Source organism: Daphnia carinata, chromosome 1, assembly GCF_022539665.2.
Source record: "Daphnia carinata strain CSIRO-1 chromosome 1, CSIRO_AGI_Dcar_HiC_V3, whole genome shotgun sequence".
NCBI lineage: Eukaryota > Metazoa > Arthropoda > Branchiopoda > Diplostraca > Daphniidae > Daphnia > Daphnia carinata.
The window spans coordinates 3,010,239-3,037,220 of NC_081331.1; the positions used below are offsets into that span (position 1 = coordinate 3,010,239).

Here is a 26,982-nt window from a genome sequence, read left to right on the forward strand (position 1 = left end):
AATTTTATTCTGAAAATTTCCTAAACTGATCGTAAAAATTTCACATAAACTTCAGAACTAGATTAGTGCGACAGCGACTGCACCTTGCGACGGTTGCTTCATCGGCCAACAGAGGCGCCTGTGCATTGACGGAAAAGATCCTCAAAGATGTATCGTTAACATCAATATTACCTGTTTTCAAGGTCATGCATAAATTGCATTTTCTGCATTTTGCATAAATATTTTCTGGTTTGTTGGCAAACGAAAATAACTCAACATCAATATACAGTTTGAAGGACTTTACAACCTAGTTTAGGAAAGCTGGAAATGTGAAGTACAACTGTTTAATTTGTTTTACATTTCCTTACAATCATGGGTCCAGTGTCGTGGAAGAATGCATCAACATTGGTATATCTGTCGCGTAAAGAAACATGCGGACGAAACTTAATTATATTTTCTTCAACAGATTGTATTAGCTAGAAATCGACTCAGCCAGTTTGTTATCAGTAACAATAAGAATGATGTGCAAAGACTGCTTCCTGACTATAGCTGCATGTTATTGAAACGTAGTTCCCAAAGTAAATTCTTTGCTAATGCTTTTGTCTTTCCTGGAGGAGCCACAGAAGTTGCAGATTTTTCTCCATCTTGGCTGGAGCATTTTAATGAACATGGCTACAATCGAGAAAAGTTAGCATCACACTTTGTTGTATCCCAGCCCGATAAAGTTCCGCTGTATGCTGATATTCCCAATTCAGACTGCATACCAGAAGTTGGTTATCGTATCAGTGCCATTAGAGAAACATTTGAGGAAACAGGGGTTCTATTTTGCAAACCAGCCCAAATTCAGGGACAGTCTAATAATATTCTGAAAGTCGATGATTTGATAGAATGGCAAAAACGCATCCATCATAATCCCGAAGAGTTTCTCCATTTGTGCAAAAAATATTTTTTGCTCCCTGATCTCTGGTCATTATATGAATGGTCTAACTGGCTTACTCCTACCAATATGGGTCCTAAGCGATATGATACCATGTTTTATGTCTGTGTCGTTGACAGCATCCCGGATGTTCGAATCGATGGAAAGGAGATCACCCAAGTTCTGGTATATAAGTGGTGTAGTTTTAAAAAAAAATCAATATTCTTTTATTATTTTACAGTGGACCGATCCGTACAATGCCATTTTAAAACACGTACAAGGTCAGATTTGGTTGGCTCCTCCGCAGCTTTTTGAACTATGCCGATTCGCCCAGATCGATACTGTTGAAGACCTGAAAATATTTTGCGAAAAAAGGCAACAAAAAGGGATAGAACGTTGGCTTCCCATTCGCTCTCAGTTCGAAGAAGGATATATGACCATACTTCCGGGTAAGTTCTTAGACTTACCTCTTACGTGTCATAGGAATATTGCTGTATGGGAAAATTCTGTACGTACAGGTATGAAAATCCGACAACAGAAAGAATATTCTAGATATAGGGTTTTTTTTGCTGTTCAGGTGAAAGTTTTGAGCCGAAGAACCTATTATGTAATTATGTGTTGCAGTATTGTACAGTAGGCTATCCCTTCGAAATTTCTTTGAAAGCCACCGGCATATTGTTTAAAAGTGGACTTGACCTCGTTTTAGTGGAGTAGTCGAAAGGGAAAGTTTCACGTGCTGACTAGGCTTGCTAAGAACTTTCCATCGCTATATTTGATGGAGCAATTTTTTTTATATGTTGGGTTTACTTTCCCTTTTACTGTATGGCTACATGTTTGTATTTCTAACCCTTACTCAGGTGATTCGCTGTACCCGGTACCTAAAGAAACCAACAGTTCAAACATCGAAGATGGACAGTTAAGCTCAAAAAATATGGAGATATTAAAAAACAGGATTTGCTTTACAAGCCCAAATCTCTTCCGGATAGTTTGTAACGTCGTTGATCCCCATGGTCATAAGCAACCCAGAAATTTAGTCGACGAGATGACTGAGAATATGCATCAGTCGAAAATGTAGATTTCTTGTCGATAAACAACAAAAGCAAAAGAACATACAACTTAAGAACTTGAAGAAGTTTTCTTTAGCAAAGTAACCTTCGGCAAAGGTATTCTGTCACTGTCCGTTAAATGCAAAAATTCTTAATCATGTTGTAATGCTGAGATTATTTTGTTTTCATTTTCATGAAACTGTTATGCAAATAGTTGCGAAAAATTTATGTGACTCTTTTGGTATATTGGGAAACACTTTCACGAATTCCACTGTGCATTGCAGGAGACCGTGTACACACAGATCTCGCAGACACGTACAAGGTACACAGTTCTGTACATTGTGATAGTTATCGGACTCCGCCTACCTGTAGTAGTAAGCCTTAGTAGTCAAACGGATATAACTTTCCAGTTAGGATTAAAAAGTCAGTGACCCATTAGGGTGATTCTTCACATTCAATATTTTTTTGGTCTTGTGATAAGCAGGTAAGCTAAAAAGTTGTTCAAACTGGTTTTTGTGTCTTTATAGAGAAAAGGCAGTCCTCCAATACGTGATATTTCTTTGTTGTATTTGATAGATGACACAGCAGTTCATCGACACCGTTACCCGATTTCTTTTTAATATGTAAGAAACCTTTAAAAAATATGTGGATTAATACCAGTGTTATTTTTCTCGACTCCCAACAGCTATCTTATAACCTTAACGTCAAGGAAATAACTAAATTCCGTTAAATAGTCAAAATTTCGATAGAAAATCTAACTTATGTTAGAGAAGATCGACTATGCACCCTGCCTTGGATATCAACAAATTAGAAATTTTGGTTACGGCGATATGAAAGTCTTAGACGAAATTCCTCCTGGTCGGGAATACGAGGTTTTGAGTTGCATAGGTAATAGGTCAGCGAACGCATGGCCTATGCGGTTCACACCGGATTTCGAAAAGATGTTTATTCGGCAACACTTTCTACTCAGGCTGCTATTTGTAAACGCAGCTGCCATCTCACGATTTCCATGCTGTGAAGACACCACTGTAAAGTATACAATTGTACTCTCCTGATGAGAAGATACCATGATGAAGGCCTTCGTTTCTTTAAATTACCTCCAGGCCTTTTGTCTTCAATGTTTTGATCTTAGACATTAGAGTTTTCTTTCCATTCCCTTTTTCATTCCTTATTGAATACCTATTACTCTTATTGCTTATACAGACTTGCCTTCATTGTTTGTGACATTTCCTGACTCGCTCACGAACCTTGTTCCAGTTGAATTTTCCCTTGGGCTCGTAATGGATGAAAAACCAGATTTTGTTTCGAATGTCAAACGTCTGTCCTTTCAAAGAACGCTTTCCTTCTAAGTTTCAATAGACTTATAGTTTCCTATTGGATTACATAGACATAACCTCTAATTTCCTCATTCTTACGATCGTATGCCCCTAATTTTTTATTTCAGATTTGAATATTATATGTAAAAATTTTGTGTTCAATTTTAATACCCAAATTGACAACTATCTACTGGGTGTTTACCTTACACAAATTTGCGTTAGTGAATAGTGCTTCATGTCGAGTTTCTGCTTACGTAAAAGATGACATTAATGTATTGAGTATCAACTTTCTCTTTGCCTACTATTCTATAAACGTGTCCGTATGTACGTGTAGTAAATTCAACAGCAAGAAATAGCCAAGGTGATTTCGAAATTCACTCTTTCCATGTCAGAACTAATTGAGTCTGTAAAGTTCGAACGAGACCTAAATGCTAGTTTAGAAAGAGAGGTGGTATTAATAGAACAGTTAACCTAGATGTTAATGTACGGTCTCGTTCACTAGCTGTTCAGCAGATACAAACAGTCGAGAAGCGGTGGCTCATAGCTGTTGTGTTCGGCAACACTTTAACAGGTACTAAGATTGAATTCACCGGAAAACATGGATCATTATTTTCGACATCGATAACTACAGCCATCGAGGAACCATAAATCCTCCAACTTATACCCTTCTTTTAAAACTAAATTCAAGTCTTCAGGTTTCACAGAGATGTTGAGTAGCGCATTTTCCATGATTGGTATCTCGTTATGGTATAGAGAGAGAAATGGTTCGATTTTGAAAGTGAGCGCGTGAGAAAGTTGGACATGTGTGTCGTCTGCTTTCTTAGTCTAAACAACTGATTCGGAACACTTGTTTTGCACGTTCTGAGTATTTTGACAGTTATATCTTTCAAGAAGTGTTAACCATGCGAAACATGGAGTTTACCTAGACAAAATCTGACTTGGGGTACATTCTGACGTGTTTAGAAAAAATGGGATTTGGGTTTCGAGTGCTGAGATGCAGAAACGGTTATCAATGGAAGGATTCGAGGCAGCGACAACCAAAAAGTCTTTACATGAGCGTGCTCACTATATGTATCACCGTCATTCTTGTGCATTCTGAATATGTTAATGAAACGTTACCCTTCAGCCAAAAAGACTGTGAAGAAATAGACCAACACTCTCCTACACAAGAACTGCAGTTTGAATTCTCGTCCAAAGTCATCAACAATGGTATGTTATATTTTATTGTCAGTAATTTCCATCTTTGGGCCTCTGTATCATCCCTTGACCTCTCGTATTTAGAATATATTGTTGCATACAATGGCTACCACACATTAGCAGCTCGGGCAAACTTCATAACCGCTGCCCTCAAACCTTTTAATTCATCAGGCTGGAAAATTGTTGAGCGGAACAACTTAGCTGCTGACTATCCAAGTGATTTTGATTTGATCAAGATTCCAGAACAGATTGAAAATGATGGTTTGTCTGCTCTGAGGAATCATCCTCTGATCAAACGAGTGACACCACAACGCCAAGTGTTCAGGACTCTAAAATATACAAATGAATCTTACTCTGATGAATCCAAAGAATTCCGCCGATTCACAGGACGTTCCAGTTTATCTCTGGTGTGTAAATTATCTTGCTCATTGAAACCTAATATTCCTTACCATTTCACTTTTGGGGGGGAATAGGGCAACACCTTTTGGCATTCTACTGGCCGATATTCGAGTCGCCGCCTCTTAAGAGCTATCCCAAGACAAATTACTTCAGTATTGCAGGCTGATGCGCTTTGGAACATGGGTTTTACTGGTATGACTTTTTGGAAAGCATACCCGCTGCCAAGGGTTTAGAACCAGTTTCTTGTGCTTTACTTTTAAAGGTGCTGGTGTCAAAGTTGCTGTTTTTGACACTGGGCTAGCTAAAAGCCACCCTCATTTTCGAAAAATTCGAGAGCGCAGCAACTGGACTAATGAGAAGACGTTTGAAGACGGCTTAGGTCATGGAACATTTGTTGCAGGTCTTATTGCTTCCAGCAAGCAGTGCCTGGGTTTTGCACCTGATTCAGAGTTGCATATCTTTCGTGTTTTTACGAATAATCAAGTAAAACTGCAGAATTTCTCTCTGCGATTCAAACAAATGTACTACCAAATTATATTTTAGGTTTCTTACACTTCTTGGTTTTTGGATGCCTTCAATTATGCTATCTTAAAAAAGATAGATGTTTTAAATTTGAGTATTGGTGGACCCGATTTTATGGATCAACCATTTATTGATAAAGTGTGGGAACTAACTGCCAATAATGTCATTATGGTATCGGCTATTGGCAATGATGGACCACTCTATGGGTACTCATGAAAAAAATAACCTGATTTTAAAATTAACAATTTTACATCTTACTTTTCGTCCTGTTAGAACACTAAATAACCCAGCTGATCAAATGGATGTGATAGGAGTAGGCGGCATCAACTTTGAGGATCAGATAGCCCGTTTTTCATCTAGAGGCATGACTACTTGGGAACTACCCGGAGGGTACGCATTATAAACATTTTACGCATCAAAACAATGAGTAATAAATAATTTGTTATGTGAAGATATGGAAGAGTAAAACCGGACATCGTAACATATGGGTTAGATGGAAATAATTCCATTTTCATTCTTGTTTACTAAGTTGCTTTCGTTCAAAGTTCCGCCGTCCGTGGATCTTCTATTCAGGGAGGATGCCGCTCTTTATCTGGAACAAGTGTCGCTTCTCCAGTTGTCGCTGGGGCCATCACCCTTCTAGCTAGGTATTTTGCTACTTCTACCCTTCCATCTATCTTCGTTGAATAAAAATTTTCTGTTCCAGTGGAGTCATCCAGTCGGGAGGTGTAGTCAATCCCGCAAGCGTGAAACAATCTTTGATGGCATCAGCACGACGCCTTCCGGGTGTTAACATGTTTGAGCAAGGACATGGTAAACTAGATCTTGTACGTGCTTATCATTTGCTCTCAAATTACCGCCCACATGTATCACTCAGTCCCAGGTTGTATTGGTTGATTGAGAAGGCTGCCATAGGCTAACAATATTAATCTTTATTGCATCTTTTCTAGTTATATCGATCTGACGGAATGCCAGTACATGTGGCCCTATTGTACTCAACCAGCTTATCATGGAGGAATGCCTATTATAGTTAATGTAACAATTTTAAATGGTATGGGCGTAGCCGGCCGGATAATCGATAAACCAACATGGCATCCCTACACACCTCAGTATGGGGAATACCTTAATCTTGCATTGACTTATTCGGATTTACTGTGGCCATGGTCAGGCTATTTGGCCGTTTCGATAAGTAAGAAGAGGATTTGAAGTTGTGATTATTATTATTCCTTTCCTCTATTTGATGACGATATGTTTCGATTAGCTGTTTCAGGGGAAGCTGCCCAATGGGAAGGATTGGCCCAGGGTCACGTAACTTTCACGGTCGAATCACCACCAGGTGAGGGTGAAGATGAGCCCAGGCGTTCTACTGTGAACTTGCCAATCAAGGTTAGAGTTGTTGCAACACCACCAAGATCCAAGCGGATCCTTTGGGATCAATTTCACAACCTACGTTACCCGGTAACAAACAATAGATTAACATTGAGCTTACATTGATATTGAGTTACCAAAATAATAAAAAATCAATTTTATTTGCAGCCTGGCTACTTTCCACGGGATAATCTGCGCATGAAAAACGATCCGCTCGATTGGAATGGCGACCACATTCACACGAATTTCAAGGCATGTTTTCATTGCGGTTAAGGTAACAGTTGTTAAGTTAATATTTTTCTTGTTTTAGGACATGTACCAACACTTGAGATCCAGCGGTTATTATGTAGAGGTTCTTGGGTGCCCTTTTACCTGTTTTGATGCACGCAATTACGGCGCCCTCTTGATTGTTGATCCAGAGGAAGAGTATTTCCCGGAAGAGACGCTGAAACTTAGAAAGGACGTCGAAGACCTCGGTCTTTCGCTCATCGTCATGGCTGATTGGTACAATACTACAGTGATGAAGAAAGTAAAGTTTTACGATGAAAACACTAGGTAATGGTGGATGCCGGATACAGGTGGAGCTAACATCCCGGCTTTGAACGATCTCTTGACTTATTGGGGAATACTTCTTGGTGACCGCATCTGGGAAGGAGATTTCATGCTAGGAGGACATAACATGTATTTCGCTTCGGGTACGACACTTACAAAATTCCCTGCTGACGGTGTCAAAGTGTGGCGTTCACTGAAAGATCAAGGTTTGCTGTGTCATTAATACGATCGTTGAAGTATGTTTTTTAAATATCTGTTATATTCTTAGGTCAAGAAGTTCTGGAAGGAGAATCTACTGGCGGTGGGGAACTGGTAGCCTTAATGGGATTTTACCAAACTCAGAGCTCAAATGAATTTGCGACATCACATGAAACACTTATTCGCAATTCCATAAGTGAAGAAGACGACGTAACTCCGCGGCCCATTCTTGCATCTTCTGGAAGAATCGTTGTTTATGGAGATTCAAATTGCGCGGACAATAGCCACATGCAGAAAGGTATTTTCTCCTGGGTCGCGTTGTCACGTTGCTTAAAATAACATGCATTTTTAAAATGCGCAATAGACTGCTTTTGGATGCTGGACGCTGTTTTGGACTATGCAGTTACTGGCGGAGACGTACCTTTGGCGTTCCAAGAAAATCCAGACGGTTTCGATTTGGAATTGTTGAATGGAGGACTTCCTCCCAGACGAATGGAAGGCAATCAACTTCATAGATATTCAAAAGTGTTGGAATCATCTGGCCAACTAAATGCTGCGCAACCACAGGTAAGTTGCGTTCTTTCTTTGTGGTATATTATACCAAACCAATTTTCGTGTTGATTCTATTTGTGATCATTATAGGCTCGGCCTCTTCCTACATGCCCTCAACTGGTGTTTTCGCCTCCGGTTCCGTTAAATAAATCAGCTCCCACGAACCTCTATCAATCCCAGAAACTGCTTTCTGTCAGCATTGACTCTTCTTTACCGATGTTACCGGCCCAGGATCGCCTACTTCACAATCCTTTCCAAGCATTGTCATCCTTAGATGTCGAACAGATAACGGATGATCTGCCTAGTGGCTATCGTTCGCATAGCGATTGGCCCTCCTCTACGAAAGCAGCCCTCGCCTTGATGACAATGGCAGCCCTCATTCTTTTTTACCAATTCTATCGCAATCGAAACCGACCACGTCGTACAAGAAAATCACCTAGATTTAAACGTGCCGGAGTTTCTTCACCAAACCTTTCACCTACCATTAAAGCTCCAAATGTCTAAAAATGTAAGTCTATCCTTTCGTTTGTTTCTTTAAACCAAATGGATTTTTGGAAGGTTGGGAGTTTTTTATGGAAAACGGAAGCTATGTATCACAGGCTATGCCTCCCTTTTAAATCCATTTGTGTTTGTTTTTTATCGCAAATGTTCTGTCGCTGTTTCAGTGTGAGAAGAGATCGCGTTCTCAGTTTGTGCTGGTTCCGAGTAAGTCTTCACAATGTTCACCGAATTCGTATGTATGTTCTGTCAATCAATTGTTTTTTTAATCACAGCTCAGATAGGGCAATGAAATTTCCTGCTTGCGGTGTGAAGAGCGAGGTTGCAAATAAATCACGGACAAATCCGATTGCGCTTTCTTACAAGATTGCATCATTTACGTACACCAAATAACTGATTAAGTTACAGCGATAGGTTGTCTTCAATAGGCACGCCCATTAGTTAATCCTCTCGGGTTCCATCACAAGTCTGAAAATTGAAAATTAATGCAAGTGGTCGTATCGTTAATTGAATTACCGATCGAGATTGAGAAGTAGCTTTTTCGTTTGTGTGAAGATTTAATGTATTATTACAATGTAGACACCACTTGCATCTAAGGCAGATGTTTGTTAGCAGATATTAAAAAGAACCTGTCGGGTGCGTCTGGCAAAAATAAAATCATTGGACATCTAATAAGAATTCTCGCAGCTCGGGTACTCTCCAAAATTCAATTAAGGTTTGGAAGGATGATGGACGGGATCGAGCGGCGACGCTGAGCTTTATGTCCTCCATCACATAATGGGCGGTGGAAGGGGAGGAATTGATAAGAGGGCGAAAACATGACAGCTATACATTTTCGCAAGGAACCAAAGCTATATGTGTATATATAGACCTACTGGCAGACCCAGCTTCCTGTGGATTTCTTGTCCCTCACATTCTATTCGCCAACTGTGTGGTTGGAACGAAGAAACTGTAGAACATTGATGGTGACTCTAAGGAGTTTATTTAAATTTGTGAAGCTTATAAAACAGAAGTTGTAAAGCGCATTGGGTTGCACTTCGTCTTCTTGTCGCACTTTGGGGCTTCTGCCGAGTAATCAATTTAGTCTTCACTTGAGAAAGGCGACGAAAGTCATGTTGACGGTTATACCTTTTCCACGACAAGTCGACTTGGGTTACCAACAAACTTTGATAAGCTTAAAACAACGAAAATGCCACCGCATTTGCATTTAGAAAGAAGCCCGTTATGTCTGTACCATGCCTTCATCTATTTAATGCGTTTTGACAGGCTCTATTCATAGAATCAAATGGCTTGCCACACAAAATCATAGTGTGAAAGTAAACAAACTTTCACATATTCAGAAACTATTACCTGTGCGTCAGGCCCCAGCGTATGAAGAAAAAAAAATGAGTGTGTGATGAAGATGATTTGTTTCTAACGTCAATTCTAATCCTTCAGATTCTCATGAGTAAAACAAAAAAGACGCGGTTTGCTTAAAAGCGAAAATTTAATGGCAAGTTTTTTTGTGTTTATTTTTACATTTTACTTGATGATAGGATTACAATAGTTTAGCCCGGCTATAGACGTAAGAACCAGATTTTTCTTTGCGACGTCCAAACAAGTTGAACGTCTTTAATATACGTCAGCGCGATAGACTTCCTACTACAACATACGAGTAGGGCAGCGGAGCTGTAAGTTTCATCTAAAAAAATTACGAGGTGCGGCAGACATAAATGTTTGAAACAAATTTTATTTTTACTAGAATTGGTCTGCACTCTGTTGTTGGTATATGCTTTTCCACAAGAAGATGGATTTTACGTTCTCGTATGTGTCAGTTGACATAAGGGATCTGTGCTCGATGCCTCATCGTGAATGTGAGTCGCCTTCGCTGGGTAAACCGTTATTCTACTTAGGGATGCAAAGACCGGAATAAAAGAGGGTCAGAGTGGTGCAAGCTTGTAGTTTCCAATTTTCGGACCCAGAGGGTAAGGAGGAGCTGGAAGGCAACTCCCTATGCAATTTCGGTGCAGCCAAAACTTGCCAATTTGGTAGTTGGTTGGCAATTGTTTGGCAATGCAAATCCCAGGGATGTACAACTGCAAACGATGTGCCGGAAGCCATGCATTTAGACCAACTTTTCATTATGCGTTCATTGTACGTTCTTTCGTCCGTCGCGCTTTGTTCCACTTTTTCGTGTGTTAGGCATATCTGTACAGAATGCCCGCTGGAAGGCATTTCTCGGAATTTTACTGGAACATGGAATTATGGTACGTCAAATTATCCTACTTCTTAATATATATAGAAAAATGAATTTTAGATCAAACCACATCTAGACTTTCTTTTGTTAATCGATTCTATTATGCAGAGAAACAAAGTGCTTGTTTCCTAGTAAATGAGTCCGTGTTAAGGTTTTCTTCGGGTGGTCTCATCAGACAGCTGTGTCGTGATGATAGTTTCTATGCCATTGAAGAACTAGGAAACCAAGTTCGTGCTAAATTAATTGGGGATTAGGTACAATTTTTTCCTGTTACCATAGTCTCCATAGTTCTGGCAGAGAAAAATTATGCCCTCATTCAAATGCATTTGTATTCTTTTCAATCAATTCTCAAGGACCACTAAATATATATCAACTAGATGTGCGACAGTCCCGTATTCTAGGAATAACACTATTGCACGTACGTCTTGCCTCCTGCAGCAAAGCTATATTGTAGCTCAGAGCTGGTCTCATGCGGCTGAAGACGCTGTTTCTCCAAGTACTTTCTTCTTTCGCAACATTAAGTTCTCTGCTGGGAATCTCAAGAGGGACGTATTGTGCCGCTAGATGAGCCATATATCTTTTTGGTAAGCATTCAAAAAAAAAACCCTTCTCCTTTTTTTTGGCTTGTTTGGCTATATACTTTCCGATCGATATCCAAGAAAAAAGAGAATGAGCTTATTCCAGAATGATCTTGTATAATCGCTCTAAGCCATAGACGTCTAATGTTTGCTTTTACACATTTTTTCATGGATCTTTTGTATCGGTCTTTGTCTTTTGTATTTCGTTATTGTCATTCTATGCTCCCATTAATCAAATCGTGTTCGTGGGTCACCTTTGCTTGTTAAAATGGAAGTTTGATTGGCTTGTATTTATATGAATGAAATGAGCGAAAAATTTGGGCTCATTTTGTCGGGCTTATTTTTAAACCTGACTATATCATAGAAATTCGGTCTTATAATTTTCACAATATATTCATTTAACATAACGTCTAAACCTAAAACAAAAGGTTGATTTTGGAATACGCATTTGTTTTCTCGTTAAAACAGGCATTTTTTTAATAAATGGAAAACGTGCTACGTGCATGCGAGCATTTATCACCCGTTTTTTGTATTTATTACAAAAACTATAAGTTTAGCATTTATCACCCGTTTTTTGTATTTATTACAAAATCTATAAGTCCAAATCAAAAATAAGCTTCATTTTTGTGATTTTAATTCAATTTTGAGTCGGATTCATGTATTTTTAACGATATCTTAATTTTGGTCAAAAATGAAAAAGTGAGAAGGCTATAGCCTTCCCACTTTTGTCAAAATCCGTAAAAAATTAAAACTCTTAGAATCCGATAAAAATCACGGAGAACAAGCGAAATTAAAAGCTGATTTCGATAAAGTGGTTTGTTTTTGCGTCAAATCAATCGTTTTTGCGTCAAATCAATCGTTTTTGAAATACACCAAATATTTAACACAACGCTAGCGTGCCAGTACACGCCAGCGTAGCGTGCCAGTACACGCCAGCGCTAGCGCGATGCAGCTCAAATATTCGTTGTATTTAAAAAACGGTTGATCTAATGAAAAAAAAACCTACATATTTGTGATTTTCGTTTGATTTTCAATTAAAGTAATGTATTTCTATAGCTATATTGAGATGTAAAAAAAAATTGAAAAAGTCGGGCTTATTTTGTCGGGCTTAATTTTTCTCCCGTTTTTTCGGTTTTTAAAAAAATCTATAAACCCAATGTAAAAATCAATTTAATTTTTATGATTCTTGCTTAATTTCGAATCGGAGTGATGTATTTTAAATCAAATCTAAATTTTGGCCAAAAATGAGAAAGTGAGAAGGCTATAGCCTTCCCACTTTTGTCAAAATTCGCAAAAAATAAAACCCTTAGAATCCGACAAAATCCACACCGTACAACCAAAATTAAACGCTGATTGCGATTTAGTGGTTTGTTTTGTCATCAAACGAATGGTTTTTTGAATAAACGGAAACCAAATGCTGGTAGCGCACATATTTGGATTTGTTGTTTTTTACGGTTTATTCAAAAACTAGAAACGATATAAAAAAATAAGCGACATATTTGTGATTCTCGTTCCATTTCAAATCAAAATCATGTATTTTTATAGATATATATAGATGTTTAGAAAAAAAAATTAGTAAGCGAAAAAGTCGGGCTTAACTTTGAGTACGGCAAAAATTCAATGTTGTAATTTTGACATCAAATTTGGTTTAAATAACCCTAAAATAAACGTTGATTTCGATAAAGTGGTTTGTTTTTGCGTCGAATCTATCGTTTTTGAAATACACCGAATATTTAACCAAGTCACTAATGCGCCAGTACGCACCAGCGCTAGCGCGATGCAACTCAAATATGCCGTGTATTTCAAAAACGGTTGACCTAATGCAACAAAGAACGACATATTTGTGATTTTCGTTTAATTTCGAATCAAAGTCATGTATTTTATAGCTATATCTAGATGTAAAAAAAAATGAAAAAGTCGGGCCTATTTTTTTCGTCGGGCTTAATTTTTCTCCCGTTTTTTCCGTTTTTCTTTAAAGCTACGAGCCTAACGTAAAAGTAAACTTGATTTATGTGATTCTCGTTCAATTCTGAATCGGAATCATGTATTTTGAATCAAATTTATGTTTTGGCCAAAATTGAAAAAGTGAGAAGGTAAAACTTTTGTCAAAATCGGCAAAAAACGAAAACTCTTAGAATCCGATAAAAATCCCACTGTAGAATCCAAATTAAACGCTGATTTTGATAAAGTGCTTTATTTTCTCTTCAAACCAACCGGTTTTTCAATAAACGGAAACAAAATGTTGGTAGAAATACACCGAATATTGGCATAACGCTAGCGCGCCAGTACGCTTCAGCGGTAGCACGATACAGCACAATTATTTATTGAGAAAAGAGTTGGTTTGACGAAAAACAACCACTTTATTGTTTGGTTGTGCAGTGTGATTTTTATCTGATTCTAAGAGTTTTCGTTTTTTGCCGATTTTGACAAAAGTGGGAAGGCTATAGCCTTCTCACTTTTTCATTTTTGGCCAAAACATAAATTTGACTCAAAATACATGATTCCGATTCAGAATTGAACGAGAATCACATAAATCAAGTTTATTTTTACGTTGGGCTTGTAGCTTTCAAGAAAAACAGAAAAAACGGGAGAAAAATTAAGCCCGACGAAAAAAAATAAGCCCGACTTTTTCATTTTTTTTTTACATCTAGATATAGCTATAAAATACATGACTTTGATTCAAAATTAAACGAAAATCACAAATATGTCGTTGTTTTTTGCATTAGGCCAACCGTTTTTGAAATACACCGCATATTTGAGCTGCATCGCCCTAGCGCTGGTGCGTACTGGCGCATTAGCGACGGTTAAATATTCGGTGTATTTCAAAAACGATAAATTTGACGCAAAAACAAACCACTTTATCGAAATCAACGTTTATTTTAGGTTAATTTAAACCAAATTTGATGTAAAAATTACAACATTGAATTTTTTCCGTACTCAAAATTAAGCCCGAGAAAATAAGCCCGAGAAAATAAGCCCCCGAGAAAATAAGCCCGACTTTTTCGCTCATTTAATTTTTTTTTCAAAACACCTAGATATAGCTATAAAAATGCATAAATTTAATTCGAAATTAAACGAAAATCACAAGTATGTCGTTTATTTTTTTTTCTAGGGCTTATAGTTTTTGAATAAATGGTTACAGACAACAAACTCAACTATGTGCGCTACCAGCATTTTAACTCCGTTTATTGAAGAAACAGTTGGTCTGAAGAGACAACGAGCCACTTTATAGAAATCAGCGTTAAATATGTTGTATATAAACTGATGCAGCGCAAATATTCGGTGGTCATCGATCGGAAACCTGTGGTCATCGGTTGTTCTAGTTTCAATGTTGTCTGGGGCGTTTTCTGACCAATAAAAAGATACCCCACGAAAAGGCATCGCAAAATAAAGAATCCGTAGACCTGTAGTAAGACTGAAAGGATAAAAATTACGTAGTACATCTAACTCCTTAAAATGTTGGTCTAATAGTAATAGCGGACATAACAGTTTGTGATCTTCTTAAAACGAAATTCTCGTTTCTACAAGAAAAATTTTATAATCAAAAAGCTTTTTAAGTAAAAGAACAAATGATTACATTTCTAAACAACGCACATTTGAATTGCCATTTAAATGTTTTGTAATTCAGGCGATGGAGTCCCGTTTTTGCATCTTCGCAACATAAAGTTGTCTGTTTTTTTCTTTTTTTGCTGCTCTGAAAGGGTTTCGTGGTATCGACCGATCTCGCTTGTACACAGTACATTGGTCGTTGCGGCTGAAATGGTGGATCGATAAGAAAAACTCTGGTCTATTTTTCTTTTGGTAGGAAGTACGATTTCAGGCCGCCACCAAACACAACAGTAACATCATAAAAAAACATGGAATATTCCCTCAACTTTTTTCTCTTTTCTTCCAAACATTTATATTTTTGCTGATCCTTACTTAGCGTGTGTGCCTATGCGTTTGGTTATTTTTTTCCTTCAGTGTGTGGTCCCTCATTTTGGTCAGTCTGGCTTGGAGAGGATATGTATCGTCCGGAAATGAACCTCCCTTTTTTACTCCTCCCATATAGTCGCTATCTGTCCTTTTGTGTTCTGTAGCAACAAAAAGGAAAGAAGGGGAAAAGAAAAAGTTCGAGTTCATCCAAAGGCACAACTTCCGGGGCCACTTTTGCTAGTTACGAGATGCTGCTTAGCGTACCAGAAGCGAGTCCAGCATTATCGATTAATGTTGCAGTTGTAATTTGAAACGTTCATCCGGATGGACCAGTTTGTGTGCGTTGTAAATTAAGTGTCCTCTGTCGCGGTCGGTCAAATCCTACTTACATTTCTTTTGGTGATTTAAAATATAGCGTCTATGCTAATTGTTACATGCTGAACAAATTTTTAAAAGGGACATTTTACCATAATCTTTTTGTTCAGGGGCTTGCCTCAGCTGCAGCGGGTTTACCTTTTCTTTATTGCGTTACTATCAGTTGGACGCAAGCGGATGATTGTAGCACAGAGTTGTCCACTTGCTTTGCAACTTTGTGGGCATAAAGCTTATTCGTTTCTCGGAACAAACTGTCACAACTTGAGAACTTGAAACATTCATCCAAAAAACATGCTACGAAAAACTTATCTTCAATATCCTATACGTCTTAAATTGCCGTTCTACAAATTAACTTGAGTTAAAAACATAAAGCGAAATTTTTACGGAAATACTTACAGACATTTAACGAATAACACGACCTCTTGGCTTGACGATTCCGGTCGAGGAAGAAGAAGGTTGAATAGTGAAATAAAGTTTTCACACGAAGGCATTTCAAAATAGAAGCTGCACAATCCTGTTTGAATGTTTTTTTTTTGTATTATTGATTTTCACGTAGCTCGTCGAAAATTTTACATACCGAGGATTGAGTATGATGTGTTTATGTACAAGCAGCACAAACGTCGTACAGACCGTAGTACACAAGAAACAAACAAAAACTGGGAAACAAGAAATTATAGTAAAAAGATCGATATATATACTATATACTCAATTGTTTTACCATCGTAGCAACACAGTGGTCACATTCATTTTGACACAGGGATTTAAGAAAAATGAGATCAAATAATTTTTTTTCTGTCTTTAAAAACTTTTCGTCTTGACTTTTGATGGTCCGTGTTTGACGCTATTTTTCGGACTTTTTACACTTAACTTTCACAAAAGAAAAGTTGTGGTGGGCTGCTGACTTGGTGCAAAAGACTTTGGGTGGTACATGCTATGCATGTGATATTGTATACTTACCTCTTTGTCTATTTTTCCCGTATTCTATGTTGCAAGAGTCACAAGAGAAAGCGATGGAATCAGAAAGGTTTACAATCACCTTTCAACAATTGAATATGATAATGGATTTGTGTACATACCTCTTGCGAGCAGTGGCATGCGATCATTGAGAGTTTGACGATACACAAACAATACCTGACGTCGTTCCTTCTTTTTTTGCGTTACATCTGCTGACACTTGTATTGAGAAAGTTGACAGGTACAAATGCCAAACTTGAGAGACTTGGTAATTGTACGTACCAAGATTCTGAAAGATGAGATCGTTGCGAAACAGGAGGAAAGAAAATGGAAAACAACAACAAAAAATAGGCAAGAAACATACAGAGAGAGAGATGGTGGTAAATGTTGGGAAAAGACAATATCGTTTAAAGTTTTTTAAAATTCTTTTTCTATAGCTTTACACGACACTCTCACGCTTGTTGGCACCAGCCGAGTGACTAGACGTTTCCCGTCGAAGAAAATCGTGCGATTGGCGGAAGGCTTTAGGCATTGTATCGCTCCACAACACGTGCGGTTTTTTCGCTTCTACTGGCGTCGCAGCAGCAGCTAAAGTCGATGAGGATCCCATACCGAAACCTTTGTACGACCGCGGTAGAGTGGCAGGTCCGAAATCACACGACCCTGTTGAGATTAAAAGAAATGTCTCGCTAATCGTATGTCGTTGAAACGGTGAAACGTGAGATGCTACCGATTATGGGAGGCGGAATGATGTCCGGACTGCGCAGCTCTAGCGAACTGTCCGTCGTGTACGGAGGCGTGATGAGACCGGCTTCGATCGACTGTTGCTGCGTCATCATCACGTTCGGCGGCGGCGGTGGAGGCGGCGGAGTTTGCGAAGATGGTGGCGGCTCGCCGACCGGCCAGCCGAGTTGCGTCGTGTGGCAAAACATTTGATTCTTCCAGTGATCCGGTTCGATTCTCGAAACAAACACAGGGCCACCGGGGTCGATGTTGCAGTCGACGTTATCCATCAGCGGTTTGAGCGATTGCGATCGGGGATTCACACCTCCGCCTCGTGCTGATTTCGAGATAGTCGACGCACCGCCTGCTGTTCCGTTTGTTTGATTGTTGGTCGCTTCCGAACGGAGTAGAATTCCGTTGGCTGTGCCATCATTATTGGCGGCTGCCTGGGCTTCTCGTAGGCACTGGCGTCGCAAGAATACCACCACTATGACGCCAGCTATGCAAAGCAATATGACGACGCCGGTCAGAATCCCCAGCGTTGGTGTCAGTATTGAGCTACTGGGACGCGGTTCTGTTAAGAAAAAAAAATCACGAAAAACACGAGTAACACGACGTCAGAAATGAACATAAAACCAATTATAATTAACACGCGAGTTGATGCCAGTTCTTATAATGTTGAGGTTTTTTAACACGGTTCTCGAATGACGGCTAGCTTTAAAAAGCCGTCAACTCACGCTACACTATTAGAACTGCCTAGATCGGCATAAAAGAATGAACTCCTTTGAATGGCAAGCCATAAAGACCGAGCAACACGGCGGAATGGGAAAAAGTTGCAGGATATGATAGGTGGGCCCTGTGCGCATACGGATGTGTGAACAGAGTCCCCAGACAATCCCGCGGGATCGAATCGGCTCTCTACAGTGTGCGTGTCTATAGTTATACATCTAGCTTTTGTGGCAGTGCACACTGGGGGCGACAGTCAATTCCGTATTTCTTTTTGGTAGGCAGACACAAGAAAAAAGAAAAAAAAATGGGGAAGAATAACAACAAGTAGAGGCGACGTTGCCGACTTATTACATCAGCAATTCCATCAATAAGGCAGTCCACATCAGGATAATAAAAAAATAAAAAGGTAAAGAATAAGGAAAAGAAATCGAACCTGACGACTTGCCTGGTTTGACCTCTAGCTGTCGCTCTGGCTCTTTGAGTGTGGATATCTCGACGATGACGTCTTCGCTCTTGCCCTTTGCGTTGATAGAGGCAATGGACGCCTTGTAGCGCATGTTGGTCTTGAGGCTCGACAGTAAGAAGAGCGGTTCGGCGAAGACCTGGTGGAGAACCAGGCGGCCTGATGAGTTGCTCTCCTCGTAGAAGTGGAGCGAGAAATTCTGCGGCAGTCCACCGTGAAAGCCCGCCTGGCAGGCGATCAAGATGGCATCGCTCGAGTGATTCGATACTGTGCAGTTGAAGACCGGTTCCGGCGGACCTGATACAAACAGTTATGCGTGAATACAGCACAGTCTGGACTATGGACGAACAGCAAATGATGACAAACTTTGCTCACGGGCATCCCGGGTTAAAATGTTTGCTTATACATCTTAGAAAATATGCTATGTTTACGTCCTGTTCAACTGTCACTCACCTGCGGTCAGAATGTGGAAGACGCACGGCTCGTTCTGGGTGCCGGCCGCGTTTGTGGCGAAGCACAGAAGCGTACCGTAGTCAAGCGAGGCCAGTGGCTTGTAGGTCAGGACGCTGGCCGACGGACTGTTGTTGTAGCGGCTTCGGGGTACTTCTATAGTTTCGGCCGAGTTGTTGAAGAACCATTTGTATCCAAGTTCCGTACTGGGGTTGGCTTCCACCTGACAGGCGATTTCCACATTCTCGGCCCGCGAGACGCCAAAGTAGCGCGTCAATCCCGGCTTGCAGACGGGCGCATCTGTTTTATTTATCGTTTGATCAAGACGACATGAAAATTTGAATTTTTCTTTTAAAATTAAAACCGTGATTTAAACTTACATTTGATATCGAGGAAGATGCGCTGGCTTTCTGCTTGGCCTTCAACATTAAACGCGTGACACGAAATGTTTCCAGCCATGGAACGACCGACATTCTGCAATACTAGACTCTGATTGGTGATGATGACATTAGCCGATGTGTTGTGCACTAATTTAATGCCCTAAACAAGCAAAATAAATGAGGACGTGATGACTGACAGACGATGAAAAAAAAAAAAAAAAAAAAGAAGTTTAATTTTCAATACATCTCTTCTCCATTCGATGCGGCTGGCGGGTGGACGGGCATCAACATGGCAGTCGAAGTAGACGTCGTCCCCGGCTTTGATGCCCTCGGCGTTCAGCGACCGTCCCATGGCAAGGCTCACGTTAGGCGGATCTGTAATCGAATCACACACATCCTCTGGATCAGCCATTGTATGTATCAGCTGCAATGCAGCCGCCACGAGGACGAAAATCACAACAACAAAAAAAAAAGCCAAACTAAAGAGGAACTAAACGAGAAAAATAAACTAAGGAGAGGAGGGGAAAAAAATCAATGGTCTTTTCATAGATTTTTTTTTACATATATACTTCGCTTCAGCTCCCCTTTTTTTCTTCAAGTTTTAACAGCCGCGTTCATGGAACCAAAGTTCGCCTACGTTTTTTTTCGTCTGGTAACCGAAGTAGATCAACTTTTCTTCTTTGAGATCCCACCCTCACTTTAACATACAGTAAAAAAAGAAAAAGTATTCTTCAATCCCCATAGTCCGCGAGGTCCATGTTGAGCTGTTTAAAGCTAACCTCCCTAAGCCTTTTTTTTTTCCAGGCCCACAGACTTTTTTCCCTCTCTCTCTCTCTCTCTCTCTCTCCCCTATAAGCTTTTTCCACTGAACAGCCAAAGAAATAAACGTGCACAGCCGTCCTGTACACACACAGTCAACATACGATAAAACCGGAGGGGAAAAAAAAGTAAGGAGAATTTAAATAAGAAAGAAAAATACTCGTCCACACAAAAAGAAGAAAATCTTCAAAGAAAAACGAAAATGACACACGTTGGGACCTTTAGGGAATGTCCCGAGCTCCAAAATTGCCCTTGCTGCACCGCCTCCTCGATGCCCAATTCTCTTCTTCTTTCCATATTCTTTTATTTTTTTTTCCCTTGCAGTGCACGACTGGAATTCGCTAGTTCCATACTGATGGATACATACGTATAGTGCCACATATACATACACGCGTTCAATTTATTTAACGCCGCTAGTGTGTAAATAGGACAAGCGAATCTACGTTTTTAAACGAGATTGCAACGCAAAATAGATGAGCATCGTTCTTTGCGAACTGCTGGAACATTGACTTACAGCACGGCACGAGACATTGAAAAAGTTGACGACCAAAGTATAGGCGGATCAAGTAGTAGACGATAGAACCGTATGCTTAACAATAAAGGCAATCGTAAAAAAAAGGATGCAAGTCGGTGCGCAGAGATGGATCGATATGACTGCAAACCTCAAACCATAAAAGCGGAGACGTTTGGACGAAGAAAGAAAAAAATGTTTCCCCCTTCAATCTGTTATTTGTGTTTTTATTTTTGTTCTATGCGTTTCCATATTCAGAACTGAAAATCGTCGCTTAGAGACGAAAAGAATATTATCGACCTGCTCATTATTCCAGCTATAAAACTATTTATTCGATCCAATAAAAAACGAAAAAAAGCCGATGACTTAAAAACGTCAAGGAACTCCGCAAGACATTCGGGAACGATTCCAAAAGTATTTCATTGCAAATATTAACGAACGAAATACATCATGGCAAATGTGAAAGGTAAGATAGATATTGTTTGCGAAATGTTGCCTTTGCCCTTCCATTGGAAGAAGAGAAAAACGTGACTTGACTAGACAATTTCCTATTAGATAAAGTTATCTAGATGGTGCGTCCTTCACAACGACCTGATACTACTATCAAAGGGAACAGTGTAACTTGTTTCTTCTTTAATAAAGAGACCAGTGCTGCACTTGAAAATATTTTCCCCTGGAATTCGGAGTCATTCGAGTTCTACTGGCTCGGTATTGCTTGTCTGCGCCATTGATCCCGTTCGCCTCTCTTTGAATCTCTCGTTTTCTCCCCGTCATATTTCATAAAGTTACGTCAAATCATTGAAAACGGAACCATTTTTTTCGAAAAACTTTTGACTCGCACGTGCTGCTCGTGGACTATGAAATAAATGCAAGAAAAGAAGGAGAAAAAAAAAGGTGCGTGTACGGCAACCGGGAGCTTTCACGCTCAGATTGAAAAATGATCGATGAAGCTTAACATCTTGCAAAAGAGCCAAAGTATTTCAATCAAAGTTCCTTGGGTTGTTCATTTCATTTCATTTCATTTCCTTTCTCTCTCTCTCTCTCTCTCTCTCTCTCTATGGCCGCATTCACTGCGACGGGACCATTAGCGAATAAAATTTTGTAAAAGAAGATTTTTAAAAGCAGCCACGAATGGAACTTTTCCCTCTTTTTTTTCTCGCTTGAAATGGTGGCGTTCTACGAGTTTTTACTACGATTCAACGTATTTTTATTCAGCCGCCAAGGCGGCGGATGCGGAAATCAGACGTGTCGTTATTTCACTCTCTTTCTGCTTCGTTTTTTTTTTTTTTCTGTGCGTGTTCTGTCGAGGATCCGTACTCGCCTATTGTGCACTCGCTTTCATCTCGGCCGGCAACACGTGCGGCAAAATAAAAAGAGAAATTCACGGTTAAATAAAAATTCAAGGAGAACTCAAAACCAGAACTAGTTTTCCCCTGAAATGTTAGCGCATATCCACGTGCGTATATCCTTCACTAGAGGCACCGTTGCCAAGTGAATGTACTACCTAACGTCGTTTTACGTAAGACGTCAATAGCGTCGAAAGGGATACGAATCTAACGGTGACAACCCCCCCAATTGTGGCAAAACAGGAGAAAATGAAAAGATTTGACAATGGGGTATGGAGATGAAACGCAACGGTAAATACGAGAAGAATTGGAAATAGGATTATCGGTTTAGCAAGAAGGATGGCGACAAATCGAATGGACTTACAGCTCAAATTGACGTTCCACGTGTCCTCCATGACGATGGTGTCCAGGTATGGGTTGATGGCACGGCATGTGATTCGGCTGTTCGTCTCTGTCTTGGCCAGCATAAGGTCCAACACGCTAATAGCCACGCTGCCATTGATCGATAAGGTCTACGTGGCGGTGGTAGGGAAAGAAAAGAAGAGGCCACATATCGTTCAATCCTTTCAACAGCGATATTGACATTCAATACACGGACGGAGTCAATCGCTTCGTCTTCATTGTTGACAATTGCAGTCTCGTTTACCGTCAAAAATAGAGAGCGAAAAAGAAAACAGTCGTTATACCTGGTTGTAAGCAGAGGGATCCAACAGCACATCGTTTTTCCACCATGTAATTTTCGGTATAGGACGCGAACCGGTGACGTGACACGGTAACGAAAACGGTTTCCCCACCGCTGGATTCCTCTCACCAATCACGATGGATACCGACAGCGGTGGAACTATTCCATTTCAATAATAAGAAGAACATCAGGCGGATAATTGGGCAAAAAAAAAAAAAAAAAAAGGGTCGACCGTAGTGCAACCAACAGCGAAGACGGATGATGGTTAAAGTTTGCACAGGGTCCAAAAGGCCGGTGCAATTATTGGTTATACTTAAGTTGGTGTGGACGTATATACACGGCCAGAAAAGTCAGGGGAATAGAGACGTCCCCAAAGATTCGGGACACGGAAAACATTGAAAGTCTGGAACACAGTAGGAAAACATTGGGCAAGGCAACAAGGACCGCATTATCCACTCGGTCGAGCGCAAACTGAGTTCCTCACCGCGCAATGTCCCAGTAAACGAATCGACCATACTCTTTGGTGGAAAGAAAAAAGGACGATGCTGCTGGCCAGTTTTCGATTAAATATTGTCGCCGACTTCACTTGTTTTTCCAGTCTGAGCCATCTCGGCCGCGTGATTCAATTGAATGCGGTTGTGTTCACACATCACCCATCAACGGGCACTCATTCGTTGGCTCTTTTCAGTGGGACTCTTTCGTTTCCCTGTCCAGCAAAACATCACCGGACCTAAGTTTTTCTTTTTTCTGAGTACCATCGGACGTGCTTTGCTGGACGGACAAACTGAAACGGTGACGCGATAATTGCATCATGTCTCGAGAGATGTGTTTGTTTTTCCAGTAACTGCGTCGGTGCATTACGGGGCATAAGAGGTTCAGACAGACTTACGTTCCATATCGACGTCGAAGGACTGCTCCAGAGGCCGGCCTCGTTCCGAATTGGAAGCAGAACAAGTCAGCGTCATTGGCCAATCCGAGCGCTTTAATGGAGGAAGAAGAAGAGTGCTACGAATTCTTTCCGGCTCACTAGATTCCATCTGGCCGGGCACAGTGATGCGATTGCGACGCCAAGTGATGACTGGAATGGGCAAACCTGCATAAAAACAATCATTAATTAATTTTTTTTCCTTTAAATGTAATTAATTAATAACCCTAAAAAGAACTTTTAAACATTTTCTTATTGATTCTAAACTTCCTTCAAATACGGAAACGGGGGTGTCTTGGATAGAATTATGTTAATCGGCACACAGAAAATGGAAGGAAAAAAGTTCTGATCAGAACACGTGCGTTGCTCTCATCTTTATTTTTTAAAAACCATTTGTTTTCGCGATGATGTTATAACGATCGAAAACACTCGAACGATGGTGAAATAACCAGAAGCCGTGAAAACACGTCCGAAGGAGGGACGACTCATTTCCTCGACGAGTTACAAGCCATTCTCTTTTGTAAGCTTGCTCGATTGGAACACGACACATCCACCGACTGATTGATTGATCAAGAGCCTGACGTGGATAAAAGGGAAAACCTTGATCGGCTGCCAAATACAAAATGATGCCAACACACGTCTCCATTTACTCGTTAAAAAATTGCTTTAAAATGCATCATTTAATTGCGACACACAAACAAATAAAGGAAAAATAAAAACTTTAAAGCTGAACGGCACCAAGCGAATCACATCACAGTTTTGCGGAATTCAAAAGAAAAAAGACGCGAGGGTCAGCGGTAACACACTTTGAAAATGAGATATCAATCGCTTTAGTTTGATTTCGGAGAACTGTTTCTACTGGTGTTGTCACGCTATTACGTAACCGGCCCAAACGCTTGCACGTATAAATCGGATAACGCTTTATACATCAAATAAGCTTTGTTCTCTTACAATTTAATGCGCAATTTATGTCTTTGCCCTGTAAACAGGGCCGAAAATTTTGTGTTACCCTGTTTTTAGTACGTAGACGCTCCTAATCGCGTTTGTTACACAAATGTTGGTATGCCAAAAAAATAAAAGGGAAAGACAATCGTAACTATGGCAGCCGTGTTGTTTCTTTTTCCTTCTCGACGTGTTGGAGATTTGAATTTGCCACTCGGTCGAGCTCAAACTCTTGATGCAGGGCTATATAGACATAGAACTTGCTGTCTGTAGTTCTCTATACTTGGCGGCATGTCGATAACGTTCTCATTTCCCGAATTTTCTTTTTTTTTTTTTTCCATTTTCTCAGCGCTTTTTGTTTTGAATTAGAAAAATTTGTCAGCCCTTGCGTTCTTTTTCATCACTTAAAAGTCTCGTCAACAGACAAAAAAGAAGAGGGGAGAGATGGTTTAAAAGTTCTTGATTGAAATTCAGCGGCCTGTGCCTCGCGTCCCTGAAAGACGTGACGGAAAGCCCACGCTTCGCTTCGTTCCTTCTTCGTCGACGAAGAAACTTCTACGCCTCTTGAAAATCCTTTGATAGACCACATCATATCCACCGGTCCATTCAGAATGCTTTATTGAATTCGGCTCGCTTCGCTACATCTAAGATGATTACACGAATGCTCTTTAAAGCGTTCGAATTAGACGATACCTGAATGATACCTCGTCTCGCATCAACAATTCAAATTGCAAACCTACGTACTAAGAAAATGGTGGGAAACGAACATTGTTTTTACCTCCTTCGACGGTGCACGTGAACTTGGGCCGATCTCCAATTCGAAACGGCCCGACCACAGTGGAGATGCGAGTCTGGCTGAATTCCGCGGTGATCGTCAACGACTTCGGCGGTTCTGAAAGAAGACAACAACAACAAAAAAAGATAGCCGTTAATTGCAGTAAAACTGCGAGTTGCTTTCACCGTACGATGTGCTCTTAAACGTAGCATATCGACGCACATTTTTTCGCACTACTGGAGCTGAATAGGCGATTCAACCTTATAGCCATGTAACATTCAAGAAGAAGAAGAAAAAATTGCTACATCAGCTATAAAAAAAAAGAGAAGAGCTTCTATGTTGTTTGAAAAAAAAAGAAACTTTCTTGTTGGGCGTTAACGTCCATTGGGAGCGTAAAACGAAGAGCCATCAACTCGAATTGGCTCATCATTCGACTAGTTTGGCCATCATGGCTGGTGTTCCAGACCATACGGTCATATACACAACGGCAGCCGAAACTTGGACTAGCAGATGTCGATGAACACATCCATTCTGCCCAGTAAAAGATCTTTTTGCAATCAAAAGTAAACACTCAACACTTTCACGCATGATTTCCTCTTTTCCCTCTTTCTATGCCCGGATTACGATAAACGGGCATTTTCGGGAAAAGAAAAGAAAACATGCGCAGTGACTGGAATTCTCTTTCGAAAACGGATCTAGTTAGCATTTAGCACGATTCCAGTTTATTACTTGTATTTACTCGTTTCTTAAGGGACCTTTGTGCGGGGTATTTTTCAATGGGATCGTTAGCATGTTTGCTACGTCGTTGGCAAAATCAATGAAAAATTAAAGAAGCGTCAGCAAAGCCCTCAATCAATCACCTTTCTCCTTAATCCCTGATGAATCAGACCGTCGTTTGTGCAAGCGATTGCTAATCAAATTGTGAGGAACCACCGTCGCAAACTTGGACGGATCGTGTTGTACGTAAAATATAAATTAGTCGAATCATCTTTTATTCGTCTACGTCCAACCGCAACTCTTTCCCAGTCCCCATGCTACGACCGATTCGTACCTTCTTCTTCGAGTTGAAAAGACCATGAAAATGGAACTATCGTTTTAGACGATTGGCGGAGCTTTCGACAACAGCGGATGATTACAAGGGAGCGTATCACAAGCGAATATAAACGAGTGAGCTATGTATAGATATTGTGTTGCAGAGAATGGACGTGATTAAACCTGCTGTAACAGCCAGCTGCCATACAGAACGGAAACAAGACTCGCTGAACTCGGTCCTTTTACCCAGGTTATGTTTTGAAATTTGCATGACAGCATTTTCACAGCTTAACCCCTTTTAGTTAGAATTCAGATTACTCGGACTAGCATAAGCTACGTCAAACGGGTCACCTGGAAAGTTGAACTGTGAAACGGTCTCGCGAAATCCACAAGTCTTACATCCTTTTACAGTTTGTTTTTTTCTCGCCACAAACATGCTGCTTACGGGGCAAAAGGAACAAGTATTAAAATAGGGAAATGTCTGCTCGTTATATATCGTCTACATAAGCGCATATAGAAAATGAGAAAGGCAATAATTCCGGCACTAGCAATCTCAATGGATGTCGGGGCGATGCGGATCTACGACGTCTCCGCAGAAAGGAACG

At 40.2% G+C, this 26,982-nt stretch overlaps 4 protein-coding genes across 7 annotated transcripts in view; 2 read left to right on the forward strand and 2 right to left on the reverse strand.

Moving 5' to 3' along the window:
• The window catches only part of LOC130691715 (extracellular signal-regulated kinase 2-like), a 91,520-nt gene that overhangs the window by 29,381 nt on the left and 35,157 nt on the right, over positions 1-26,982 (reverse strand). The window lies entirely within an intron of this gene.
• On the forward strand, positions 191-2,263 carry LOC130691740 (acyl-coenzyme A diphosphatase NUDT19-like). Of its 3 annotated transcripts, XR_009001291.2 has the most exons (5): positions 206-387; positions 446-1,081; positions 1,137-1,344; positions 1,753-2,058; positions 2,156-2,263. XR_009001291.2 is itself a non-coding variant. In XM_057514723.2 (4 exons), the coding sequence occupies exons 1-4, from the start codon at positions 352-354 to the stop codon at positions 1,607-1,609; spliced, it is 1,086 nt and encodes a 361-aa protein (XP_057370706.1). In that variant the 5' UTR covers positions 191-351; the 3' UTR covers positions 1,610-1,734. The 3 variants fall into 3 exon arrangements, 2 of the variants coding, with proteins under 2 accessions (XP_057370706.1, XP_059352216.1); XM_057514723.2 differs by lacking the exons at positions 1,753-2,058; positions 2,156-2,263 and adding an exon at positions 1,473-1,734 and having other exon boundaries at positions 191-387; positions 1,137-1,413; XM_059496233.1 differs by having other exon boundaries at positions 1,753-2,263.
• On the forward strand, positions 3,899-8,892 carry LOC130691706 (membrane-bound transcription factor site-1 protease-like). The gene is given in 16 exon segments (XM_057514680.2): positions 3,899-4,466; positions 4,539-4,861; positions 4,928-5,045; positions 5,116-5,336; positions 5,397-5,581; positions 5,649-5,765; positions 5,828-5,863; positions 5,921-6,022; positions 6,082-6,258; positions 6,326-6,564; positions 6,637-6,833; positions 6,912-6,995; positions 7,054-7,501; positions 7,564-7,791; positions 7,858-8,060; positions 8,136-8,892. Coding segments are annotated over 16 exon segments (3,333 nt in total). The 5' UTR covers positions 3,899-4,225; the 3' UTR covers positions 8,550-8,892.
• Positions 17,023-26,982, reverse strand: part of LOC130691771 (nephrin-like) — a 39,270-nt gene continuing 29,310 nt past the window's right edge. For both annotated transcript variants that reach the window (XM_057514757.2, XM_059496185.1), the window contains 10 exons: positions 25,349-25,462; positions 23,593-23,796; positions 22,708-22,862; positions 22,386-22,533; positions 19,590-19,720; positions 19,346-19,505; positions 18,969-19,265; positions 18,486-18,812; positions 17,331-17,897; positions 17,023-17,263 (listed from right to left, as the gene is read on the reverse strand). In XM_057514757.2, coding sequence (XP_057370740.1) covers positions 17,040-17,263; positions 17,331-17,897; positions 18,486-18,812; positions 18,969-19,265; positions 19,346-19,505; positions 19,590-19,720; positions 22,386-22,533; positions 22,708-22,862; positions 23,593-23,796; positions 25,349-25,462 — 2,327 coding nt within the window. In that variant the 3' untranslated portion in view covers positions 17,023-17,039. The remainder of the gene's footprint in view (positions 17,264-17,330; positions 17,898-18,485; positions 18,813-18,968; positions 19,266-19,345; positions 19,506-19,589; positions 19,721-22,385; positions 22,534-22,707; positions 22,863-23,592; positions 23,797-25,348; positions 25,463-26,982) is intronic.

Excerpts from the sequence above, each read along its gene's own strand:
- LOC130691740 (XM_059496233.1), top strand. The coding sequence starts at position 352 with ATGGGTCCAGTGTCGTGGAAGAATGCATCAACATTG. Across the intron at positions 388-445 it reads GGAAGAATGCATCAACATTG|ATTGTATTAGCTAGAAATCG; the intron begins GTATATCTGTCG and ends TTTCTTCAACAG. Across the intron at positions 1,345-1,752 it reads ATATATGACCATACTTCCGG|GTGATTCGCTGTACCCGGTA; the intron begins GTAAGTTCTTAG and ends ACCCTTACTCAG.